Source organism: Gracilinanus agilis, chromosome 6 (assembly GCF_016433145.1).
Source record: "Gracilinanus agilis isolate LMUSP501 chromosome 6, AgileGrace, whole genome shotgun sequence".
NCBI lineage: Eukaryota > Metazoa > Chordata > Mammalia > Didelphimorphia > Didelphidae > Gracilinanus > Gracilinanus agilis.
In genome coordinates, this window is record NC_058135.1 from 121,617,106 (window position 1) to 121,629,622 (window position 12,517).

Sequence of the window (12,517 nt, forward strand, 5' to 3'; positions counted from 1 at the left end):
TCCTTATTACTATCAAGGTTACCACTATCTTCCCAGTGCACTAGGGTCACAACTCAGGTATTATCCTTCTCTCTCTCTCTTTTTCTCTTTTGCACTCCCCATCTTCCTTCTCCATACTAAATCTTATATAAGAAGCCATTTTGAAATTCTCTTTATCTAATGCCTTCTTTTTAAAAATGATTTTGCATTTGTCCTTTGTTATTTGCACACAATTGTTTGCTTATTGTCTTCTCTATTAAACTGTGAGCTCCTCAAGGATAGGGGACTATCTTTTGTATCTTCTTATATCTCCAGTGCTTGGCACAGCACTTGGCACATAGTAGATCCTTAATAATTGGTTATTGACTGTCTGATTATTGCTTTATTCCATATTTGAACTTCTTGCACACATCACATACAAATATAGTGAATGTAAAAGTACATCTATAATTCCCTATTAACATCAAGACTTGACTCATGAAAGTACAACATTTGAAGGTGTTTCCTACACCAATTATACCTATGCCCCAGTCTTCATTTGTATTATTATAAAACCTGATACAAAGTAAATAAACATAGGCAATGTGAACTAGTGGATTTTCTAAAAATTGTCTGCTATGCAGTATGTTTCTTTAATAACTTATACTTACACAGAACTTTAAGATCTATAAAGAATTTCCCTCACAAGAATTCTATGAGGTAGCACAATTAATATCTATATTTTACAAATAAGATATGAGTTATCCAAACTACTCAATGTGAGACCCAAGATTTGATCTTCATTTCAACACTCTCTATCTTTGTTCAAGGAGTTTTTAACATTTTTGTGTGTGTCAGTGACTCTTTTGGCAGTCTTGTGGTTTGTTTTCCTTCCTCAGAATAATGTTGATGGCCTTCACTTATAATTGACTAAAATGCTATTAAAGTTTATTGAAATTTTTTCCCTTTGTATCTGAGTTAAGAAATTTCCTGAACTTTAACTACAAACTTGTTGGGTTTATGAAAGCCAGGACATCAACCCCTCTTTTACAGCTCCTTTCCATTTTAAAGCAACATGAATGAAGAGTAGAACAGTTATAATTACCATGGGTAATATGGTGTTGAGATTCTGAATCTTGTCTGGGGCCAAACTTTGGCTACATAAAAGGGAATTACATATACTTTAAAATTACATATACTTTAAAATTTCCTGTGATGTGTGGAGAATGGTTGAAGTTGATAGGTCAGAGGCAAAGATATTTAAAATATGTGGCCTGTATCCATCTGCTGCCATTTGTGAGCTCATGTACATGAATGTATATTGTGTTTTAACTTTGCACATTAAGATTAATCATAGAATATGTTCAATTTGTGGAAATTTCTTTGATTGGTGATATCTCAGTAAAGGGGTAGCACTGATCAGGATCTGACATCTAAAAAATTCCAACATTTGCTCCTTTCCTCTGTTGCTCTTCATTCTAGAAACATATAGGTTAGATTTATTCTCTTTGTTAGATGAAAATATTGCCTTACCTCCATAAACTTCTTTGCCTTTGTTGGTGATCAGTGTGTCTTATTTTAAAATAGTTTTTTTTTAGGAGTGAATGAGAGAAACAGCTGCTCTCTCTGATTCCCATTTGGAAACAATCAAAGCAGTCAGTTATAGGTTGTATCTTTTTATCTTCTAATTTAAATATGACCTTTTTCTTTGCCATGACCTCTGACTTATTTTCATTCCAACGTGATCTTAAGTAACATTTAAAAATCCTTTAACTTAGTAGTTTGCTTTTATTACTAATCAGTATAATTGCAGAGTTGTTTTGTCTCTGTTAACATAATTAAGATGACTTACAATATACCAAATTTTAAAACTTGATAATTTTTTTTGCATATTTCAACAAAATCTTGTCCTTGGTTATCTATCCCATTACCATCCCACTTTTTTACATTGCTGTTGCTTAACAGCCTTCTTTTTAGGAATGGTAACTGATATTAAGGTAGCTTTCATATCATATGTTATCAACATCTGTTACCTCATTGATGTGCTCCAGAAATATGGTGGAATTTGAATTTAATCTGAAGTTAATTGGGGAAAGGAACAAATACTTATTAAATACATTATTTGCCAGGAACTGTGTCAGATAATTTTCAAATATTGTTTCATTTGGTCCATACAAATTTGATCCATTACAAATGTAGGTATGACATCTCATGTTCTATCTATACCCCATTTACCTCTATGACCTGACTCAGGCTAGTAGGTTTGGGTACTTTCTTAGTATAAGGCAGTGATGGGCAAACTTTTTAAAGAGGGGGCCAAAGGAAAGGAAATGCTCATCTGTCAGTCTGTTTCTAAGGCAACTCTTTCAAAGTTTTATTGTATTGTATCCTATTCATTGTATTCGTCAGATTAGGAATAATGTTGCATGGCCAGATAGAACATTTCAAGGGACCACATCTGGCTCACTCCCTGCAGTTTGGTATAAGGATAACCAAGATTTCTGGGTATTCAGCTCAAAAGCTTTGTTATAGTCTTAGAGGTAACCTTCTAGTTAGTTTTATATTCCTGCTATTTTTTGCTCAGTTCCTAAGTGCTTACTCTATACTAGCCATTTACATAAAATCAGTTACCATTAACTTTCCAACACAGCTTCCAACCTCATCATTCAATTGAAACTTCTCTCTCCAAAATTGATGGTTGGTTGCTTTTAGTAATCCTATTGGCCACAAATGAAAGGGACAGTATCTTACCACTTATTTACCTTTTCCTATATTTATTTAAAGTAGAGACTAGTCAAAATGATAGTCACTTTGAATAAAGAATGAGGAATGGTTTAATTTTTGACATTGCTCTTGACTCCCTAGTTATTAAATACTTTGCTTCCCCCCACCCCCTTTTCTACTTCCCTTCCTGTTCCTTTTCTAGCATCTTAATTGAAACCATCATTATCTTACCTTGATTGTTGTATTCTCTAAACTGAATCCAGGGTTTTTGATTTTCATTCATTGCTGCTACCAGATTAATCTTTCTAAAATACTAGATTTACCATGTGACTGACTCTTTTGAGACTTACCTCTTGCTTACACCAAGGTGGATGTTTGAGGCAATTAACATAGTGATATCAGCTTCTCTTTACCTTCATTTTCTTGTTACTCTACTGTATAATCCAATGCTCTAGCATTACTTGTTCCTTCATCATTCTCTGACTACTTCAAGTGCATATATGTGTTAGTATTTTTTGCTTAGTTTTTTTGTCTAATATGCCATTACCCCCCAAACTGTCTAAATCTTGCCAAGTATTATGAGACCCATTCATGTCCTACCTCCTTCATGAAGTCTTTTCAGACTATTCAGTTTTTGAATTCTATTTTCTTCATCTAAACTCACTGCAATTTTATCTTTATCCTTTCCTGACCATTTAATATATTGCTTTGCTAGATCTCTCTTGCAGTTCTAATTTGTCATGTGTGCATATCAGTGCTACTAATGCATCTTTTCTCCCCATCTGTGCACTTGAGTACAGGACAGTGGCTCTCATTTCATTGTGCTTTCTGTGTAGGCACTAAAGTAATTAGAGGAAATAATACCCAGTATACTTATTAGTAATACTAACATTGAATACTTGGGTTTCTTCACCTTCACCAAACATTTGAACTAAGTTTAGCCACTTAAAATAACAGCAGTAATAGAAGTATGACTTAGTAGAGGTAGGTTGGAGAAAGAGGGACATTAGGGAGGTGGTTTCCTAAACTAGAACTTTGTTGCTTTAATAAAGCTCCAAATTTTAGTCAGTAAAAATCATAGTTTTAATAGATGTTTATTAGATTGAATACTTATTGGTCACCTTGTACACTTCAATTATAGTAGGCTTGTCAAATGCAGCAAGAGGTAGATATAGCACCAAGTTATGACCTTTAAAGGAAGTTCCCCACCCACCAAATAAAGATGTTATAGTTGTTTGAGGCCTTAGGTCCTAAGGCTTAGGAGATCTAGGAGTCTCTTAATGTTGTTAGCATGACCATATTTTAAACCAGCATATTCTGAGAATGGGTCTGATAAACTTGGAGCTAGAACTTCTAAATCCAAACTTTAAATTAAGATCAAACTTGAATGGGCAAAACTACTTTTTCTTTTTATCCCTTTATCCATTATTAATGTTAATTTATTATGTTTTTGCTTATTTCCAAGTTTTTAAATTTAAAATATCATCCCAGGCCATGAATTGTAGGTTAGAGAACTAGAGATTAGTTAACTGTATTCCTTTCTCATATTTAGAGAAGTGACTCCTAAAACTTATCATGTATAGACTTTTATGTTTATGAAACATTAAGCTTGAATGCAAATATCCTGATATATACTGCTCTTTCCCACCTTCAAACTCTCCTCATACTTTTCTTTTGCTTAGATTCTCTATCTTTTCTTTCATCTTTATTTTGATTGTATCAAACTTTTGAGTCCATGTCAAATCATGACCCTTTTATATATAATGTATTAGCTATCTGTTATCATTCTCTATTGTATTTAGAAGAAGTGTTGCCATACTAATAGACTCCACTTGGTGGTAGTGTAAGATATTTTTCCTGAGTTACTGAGACTGATATTTTCCCCCTAATCAAAAAAAAATGCAAAGTTTTCTGTAGCTAAGCATAGTATCTATAAGTGTAAGTTAAAATGCAGTTATGAAAACTACTAATTAACTGCCCTAGGCTAGAGCAAGAGCTGATTGCCAAATTTAAGTAAAAATGAAGCTGTTTCTATTGCATCGTATGCCATTATTTGATGTTTTTGGGAAGTTGTCTGTGTTTTTCCAGAGTATCTGATACTGATTGCTATTAAAGCAACACCTCTGTGTATATATGTATTTGTGTGTTTAAAGGTGGTGATTTTTTTTCTTAAGTAGTACATAATTACTAAGCCTAGTATTTAATTGTTTGAGACAGAAGCACAAATAGTACTGGCATCAGATGGTTAGTGTTATCATTTGGGGGGAATAATGGAAGAATTTTATTTTACATTAAATTTTGACTGACTTCAATTGATTCTTTAGGTTCAGTTAACACTGTATACTTACCTGTCCACGGAGTTCATTGGTACAGTCAACATATATAATGCAATTCGGAGAGTTGGAACAGTGCTTCTCATAATGCATACGCTGAAATACTATTACTGGACAGTGAATCCCCAGGATCGTAGTGGCATTACTCCAAAAGGCCTAGGTATGTTTATACCTAATAACTCACAATTTTTCATTTCTCTTTCTCACTTTTTCCAAACTGCTAATGGTTATTTTCTGATTGCTTTGTATTCGGGATGTTTTTTTTCACCTTGGGAGCCATTTTTCTGAGATACTTTTAATGATTTTCATTCTTTGTAACAGTTCTTTGTGGTTTCAAAGTAATTAACTTGTATGGTGGTTAAGAAGGGACTTTTGTTGATAGATTTTCTTAACAGACCCAGGATTTTAAGATATGGAAAATGTAACCTGTTTACCTGATTATTTGGTGGAGAGGAGGTGGTGGATAGGGGTGTGTGTGTCTATATGTGTATGTGTATGTGTATGTGTGAGAGAGAGAGAGAGAGAGAGAGAGAGAGAGAGAGAGAGAGAGAGAGACAGTGACAGAGAGAGAGAGACAGTGACAGAGAGAGAGAGACAGTGACAGAGAGACAGAGACAGAGAGAATTGCTTTGCTTGCCAAATCTAGAAATAGTTCTTTAGTTGAGAATATGGTAGGCACAGTGGTCAACTATTACCAGTTGTTCTTAGTCTGGAAAAATACTTTTTTCCCCCATCACAATCCTCATATTTTAGGAATTCATCCATTATTTTCATCCTTTTATGTAGTGAATAAAAGCCCTTTCCAGGGACAAAGTGCTTTTTTTCCCAAAGGAATAGGCCAAATTCTAGTGAGGAGAACCATTTTAACAGATTATGTCTTAATTTCTGTGTCTCAGAGAAACAATAACTTGAATTTTATAGCACAGTTTTTTCTTTTATTTAACAGAAACATTTATTCATATGCTAAAGTTATGAGATAGGAATGACAATTGGTATCTAAGATCAAGAGAAACTGTTGACTACATTTCTTGTCATAAATTAATGGCAGAGCTAGATACCATTATTTATGTTCTAGTACTTAAGGAGGAAACCCTTTTGGATTGGTCTTGGGGATATTTGGATTTTAATCCCACTTCTGTCACTGATTAGTTGTGTGGTCTTGGGCTAAATCACTGCTCTATTTTTAGTTTTTTCATTCATAAAATGAGGTGAGGGGCTTAAATGATATCGGTTAGTTTGGTACCCTGTAGTTGAGTACTCATTTTATTGTTACTAACTGTTTGGCTATTATTTAGGGCCATCCAAAAGTAGAATTTTCTTCACTTTCCCTCTCTCAACTGACAGAATCTTGAAGATGTCAAGAAGACCATTTTTCAGATATGTTGTAGAGGAAATAATATTCATGTGTGAGCTGGACTTCATGGTCCCTGAGGCCTTGTCTGACTCTGGAATTCAGCAATTTTTAGCTCCTGAGAATGATATTGAGGAAAATTTTTTCTAGCATACCCTTCCCTCCCCCCATCCCTCTGGCCATTTTACTTCTGCCCAAGGTCATGGTATTTTTTTTTTCCTTCCTGGTGGTCTAAGAGCCAGCTATAAATGGGTGACAGGTGGCAGGGAAGGAGAGATGATATGTGGCAAGCAGGTACCTCATTTATAAGTTTAGAACAATAGGTTTTTAGTTTCAAAAGATTTCTATTTGGGATTTATGCAGTTGAGACATGTAAATTGGTTTAATGTTATCCATGTGTGACTTAGGGGAATGTAGATAGAGGAAAGGAAGTCAAAATTATTAAGCATTTTGTTTTGCTCCTTCATATGATGACAATTTGCAGTGAGATGTGTTCTTTGTTGGTCAAAATTGAAGAAAAATATTGCTTTACATAATGAATTAATTATTTCACTATTGTAGAAATAGTGATGATCAGAATTGTAGATTTTTTTAGATAGTCCTCCCCTTCAAATATTTGTTTGGAACTCTTGAATAATCAAATAATTCTTTTATGAAATTACTATCCTGATAATTAAGCCTTGGGTTTGAAAGTGTTTGGAGATTACGTCAGAATTAAACCTTCAATTTAAACCTGGGGACATTGCAAGTTAAATTAATTGATTGTGAAGTTCACATTTTACCTTCAGAAACTTGAAGAAGTTAGAAAAGTGGATTTCTAGAAAAGTGAATTTTGTCTGCACAAATGATTCAGAATGATTTTGTTAATAAAAATAATAGATTTAGATAATAGATTTAAGTCTCAATAATACTGAGTGTATTTTTTACTTTAAAAGATGGACCTCGACCTAATCAGAAGGAAATTCTTTCTCTCCGGGCCCTATTATTGATGTTCATTAAGCAATTAGTGATGAAGGTGAGTAAGCCTTGTTTTTTGCTGTGCCTATGATAGTTTGAATTTCACATAGAATCCAATATTTTCCTAATGAATCTTTGCTTTATCACTTCAGTGGACAAAATAGAAAGACAAACCTCTTAGATTTTTTACTAATTTTCTTTAAATTTTTATGTAATAGAACAGAGGGCCACCAAACTGTTCATATGGTAGAAATTAGCTTTCAGGGTGAAATTATAATGAGTTTCCCTAATGCCTACTTGGAATTCTTCTACATTTAAAATTGATCCCTGTACATCTATGTAAGGTTTATCAGACTTGGTAAGAAATAATTTTTTCTCAGTATTCTATAATATTATTTGAAATGAAATTTATATATTTAAATTAGGATCATGTTGGTGTGATATTTTTCACAATTCTTATATCTAGACATATTTGATTTCAATTTTTTAGTTAGCTTTTTCCTTTGCTTCGAAACAGTGTTTCTGGAGGCCAAGACATTGAGGAAGGGTCATGAAATCCAATTTCTAGTCCTGGTTTTATTATTTTCTTCCTATGTAACCTGAAATGACATATTTTATGCTTTTGTGTATTTTTCTTCATTGAGAAAATGGAGATAATAAAATACCTCTTCAGTTTATCTCAAAGGATATATGTGAGGAACAAGTGATAGAATTTAAAACTCATTTGTAAAAAAAAATTAGAATGAGTATTATAATATTCAGGGTAAATGTCAAATTGAGAATTGTTAACTCTTATTGTTTAGGAACATAATACTTTTCCAGATAGTATGATTTTAATTTGAAAATAGAAGCTATTTTTCTGTGTATGCTACATATCCAAGTGTCTCTTATCTTTTCTCAGGCCTGTTCTGGCATTACAGTCTATTTCTGACTAAGTCTTCCCTTTTATTTTTGTATATATAGGAGAGGTACAGTTTATAACTATGAATATGGACGTTGATTACAGTTTGGTTATAGTATTTTTTGCTATTTTTTATGTAATAAACTCATATAGTTATGAATTATACAACTTTTTCTTAAATTTTCAAATATAATTAACCACTTTATATTGTTTCTTCCCTTTATATTTAAGGCACATGTTTAGATCTAAAAATCTTTCTTTTTATTTATTTGTATTCAGTTTCAATTGAAAATTTCCTGAGCTTTCACATAGATAATGTAATTGTTTTATATTTTAAGGATTCTGGGGTAAAAGAAGATGAACTACAAGCCATTCTCAATTATCTGCTTACTATGCATGAGGTAACATTATATTGAAAAGCTTATGTTGAAATTGCATTACATAATGTTTTTATTTAAATTTTACTTTTGAAGAAAAGAAAAAGTTTCCCTGATAGTATACATGTGTTATTATTATTTGTTATATCTGTGAAATAAATATTTTTAATTAGGAATGAATGTTTACAAAAAAAAAAGACTTGGAAATATTTTCTTTTACCACAAGATGGCCCTGCAGTGAGAAGTTCATGAATATAAAAACCTCTCATATTTGGATTTAGATTTTTGCCATGGAATTTTCACGCCTTAGTACGAGGAAAAGGCATGAAAAAATTAAACAGACATAATAATATCATCAATGACAAAGTAAATGAAAAATCAAAGCTAATTGTATGATTGTCTATAAAGAAATGTATTAAATGACTAAAATCAGGAATAGATTAAATGGCATGTAAAATATTACAACATTCATTTTTTGTTTTAGTTTATATGCTTATGATCTATTATACTTTTGAACTTGTAAAATAGTAAACATTTAGTTATTATATAAAATAATTCCTTGTTTCTTCATTTACAAGATAATCTTGTAAGCATTGTTGATGAGATGAAATCTGAGTATTTTAAAGCTTGGGGAAAGGAAAGTTTTCTTTATGCAACATGTTTATTTAGTTTTTTTTAATGCACATGTATCTTGAAGTGGTAAGGTGACTTCTTTTTCTTTGTATATTGTTTTTCTCTTTGGTGTTGCATAGGTATCATTAGGTTGCCCAATTTCCAACACAATTACTATATGTACAATTTAAAAGATATAATAATCCAAATTATTAGCAATTTTTCTCCTTATTTTGGAGGTTTACTCTATTTAGTTGCTTAGCCTATTATAAATATTGGGGCTCAGATACTGAGTTTGGGCTTAAGAGAAAATTTAAGTACTCTATATATTCTTAAAATTATGCTAATTTAAGAAGTATTGTTAATAAATCATTAGACTCTACATGGATTGTAACCCATTTGTTTATAATGCTCATATGTACTTCTAATAACCAAATTTTTTTTTATTATTTATCAGCTTAAACATCATTGCATGTTACTGTTAGTATGACAGCAACCTACCAGATTGTCTGTGCTTAGAATATATTCATAGTGATCTAAGTAATGATATTTCTAGAAATTTTAGACCTCAGGAAAATTTTAGAAAAGGCTCATATTGAATAATAAAGGCTTCACATTGAATATTAAATAACATAAAATGAATGGAAGGGAGCTTCCCTTTCAGTTAGGGACAACTTGGATAGTACTTATGATGAAAGAACAAAAAAGAAAGCAGCTTTTAAGTAGTATCTCCCTCCTCCTTCCTCTTTTTATGAAAACTCTGGTGTGCTTTCCATTGCTTTTGTATTTTGTGTGGACCTTTATGTTGCTCTTACCATTTATATTAGTACATTGATCTTTCGTACAGATCATTTAATTCCTTTCTTTTTTATGTTTTCAACCTTTGTTTGTCTTTCCTTTTTTTTAAATTGAGAATTGTTATTTGCTCTGGTTAATATTAACTAATTTTTAAAAAAATTTCTAATATAAACTCAAAATAGGATGACAATCTAATGGATGTCCTACAGCTGTTGGTTGCATTAATGTCAGAACATCCTAGCTCTATGATCCCTGCCTTTGACCAGAGGAATGGATTACGGTAAGAACTTATTAGTATGTTGAAGTCAAATGATTATTTCTGAAATATATTAAAGCAACTATGTGCTAAAATAATACCTGATCTTCATGGATTGAGTTAAAAAGTAAAATTATTACAGTTGCATGTGATATATACTAATGGGATATTTAGCCACTGAATCTTGAAAGTTACTGCTTAAATCATGAATCTCAAAACAGGTCATTGTTTAATTCTTTATTAGATTGTGTTAATATATATATATATACTTATATATATANATTGGAGTGGTGGGAAGCCTTGAGTTAGGAAGACTAACCAATAGCCTGTTGCAATAATATAGGTTTGAGGTGATGAAGACTGCACTAGGGAGGCTATAGTGTTTAATGATAAAAAGGGGTGTAAGTTAGAGATATTATGATTGTAATGCCAGAATTTGGCAACTGTTTGGATATTGGGGATGGGAAGGAGGTAAGAGAGAGAAACTGAAGGTTACGCTTTGGTTTTGAACCTGGATCACTGGAAAGACTATACTAAGAAAATAGGAGGAGGAGAGAGATTTTTTTGGGAAAGATAATGAATTCAGACTCAAAAATCTGTTTGATCTTTGGCCAGGTAATTTCTGTGTTTGTCAAGTCTTTTATATATATATATGTGTATATATATATGTGTATATATATATATGCATATATGCATATATATCTATATCTCATAGCTTTTAAATGTTTTATATTAAACGTATTATATTTTATGTATTGCAATAGCTTTTAACTGTTATGATCAAATTATCAATAATTCTTAATTAGTGGCATCTGGATTTATATGTTTTTAAACCATGTATTTTAACTTTTATGAGTAAATTGAAGTAAATTTACTATTCCCTGAGATTTTACTAATCTCTTGTTTATTCACTTAAAATTACCCACAATTCTTTCCTTAACTAAGAATGAAATATTTGTTTAAAAAAAAATTAGAACTAAAGAAGGATGATGGGATCAATAAAGGTGTGTGTATATGCACACACACACACACACACATACTAGTTTATTAGGTATACTTATTTCTGAAATCTTCATTTGTCAAAGTTTTTTGATTGGATAAGATATTTGATACAAATTATAAATTAATTGGTCTAGATTATATTGCTGTTTTTCTAAAATTATAATTAATACTAATGAAGCTATATATGAAAACCGTTAGATGAATATCAACTATCACTAACATAAGAATATTTATTGTTACCTTTAAGTCCTGAAGTTTTCTTTGTTTATAAGATTTAGTTCAGGAGCTGGCTATAGAGCTCACATAAAATATTCTCCTTATTTTCTGATAATAAGGCATTCTTATTTGATCCAACCACAATACAAATTCTCTTGTATGGAGGCCTTTTTATGTTTGTCTTTATATGTAGTCTTTAACAAACAGTGGTGTTCTTTTTTTGTTTTGCCTATAACATTGAGCTAATTTTTACTTAAAAATTGCTCAGTTTCTACATTGTTACTTCATTAAATAACTGAGGAAAGTAGCATTGCTTTGGTATTCATGTGGAGCATAAGAAATGACACCATTGAAACTGAAATGACTAACTCTTTTCAAATACTTTATTTTAGAGTGTATGTGGTGAAAGTGAAAGGATGAAGGTAGGATAGGTAGGATGGATGGGCAAAAGGAGAGAGGAAGGTAGAGAGGAAGAGAAAGGAAGGTATTGGTCACAGCCCCAGCAGAGGGAAATTGACCAGAAGCCCTCAAATGAATGATCAGAGAGCAACTTTAGGGTTTGAATAGCTAGGTTTTATTTTAATTAGGAAAGGTAAGGTCTAGGAAAACTAGGAGGTAGGAAGAAAGGGAAAAGGGCGCCAAGAGAGAGATCAGGGTTCAAGATAGAGAGCACTGCTTCCAGGGTGGAGAGAGCTAGCCCTCCTGGGTAGAGAGCAGAGCTCAGGGTTGAGAGAGAGAAAAGGTGCCAAGCTTTCCCTTTTATACTTTCCCTGACACCTCCCCCAAAGGAAGTGGGAGGTGTCAGGGAAAGTTGTAGCAGAGAGAGTTGTAGCAGAGAGAGTCCTGGGAGACATAGTCTTTCAGGGCTTACAATAATTTCAAATGACACAAGTGATACTTAAATTTAGTTAGCCAAGACACTCTTAATTTTTTTCATATAAATTTTTAAACTAAGTCTGGAATGAAAAAAAAAAAACCCTTTCTCATAGTGGGCTTTGGTCCATTGGTTTTTTTGAGAAATATTTAAATAAT

At 32.1% G+C, this 12,517-nt stretch overlaps 1 protein-coding gene across 4 annotated transcripts in view; it reads left to right on the top strand.

Moving 5' to 3' along the window:
* The window catches only part of LRBA (LPS responsive beige-like anchor protein), a 686,065-nt gene that overhangs the window by 101,386 nt on the left and 572,162 nt on the right, over positions 1-12,517 (top strand). For all 4 annotated transcript variants that reach the window (XM_044680734.1, XM_044680732.1, XM_044680733.1 and 1 more), the window contains exons 13-16: positions 5,007-5,175; positions 7,302-7,381; positions 8,563-8,625; positions 10,194-10,291. In XM_044680734.1, the coding sequence (XP_044536669.1) occupies positions 5,007-5,175; positions 7,302-7,381; positions 8,563-8,625; positions 10,194-10,291 (410 nt within the window). The remainder of the gene's footprint in view (positions 1-5,006; positions 5,176-7,301; positions 7,382-8,562; positions 8,626-10,193; positions 10,292-12,517) is intronic.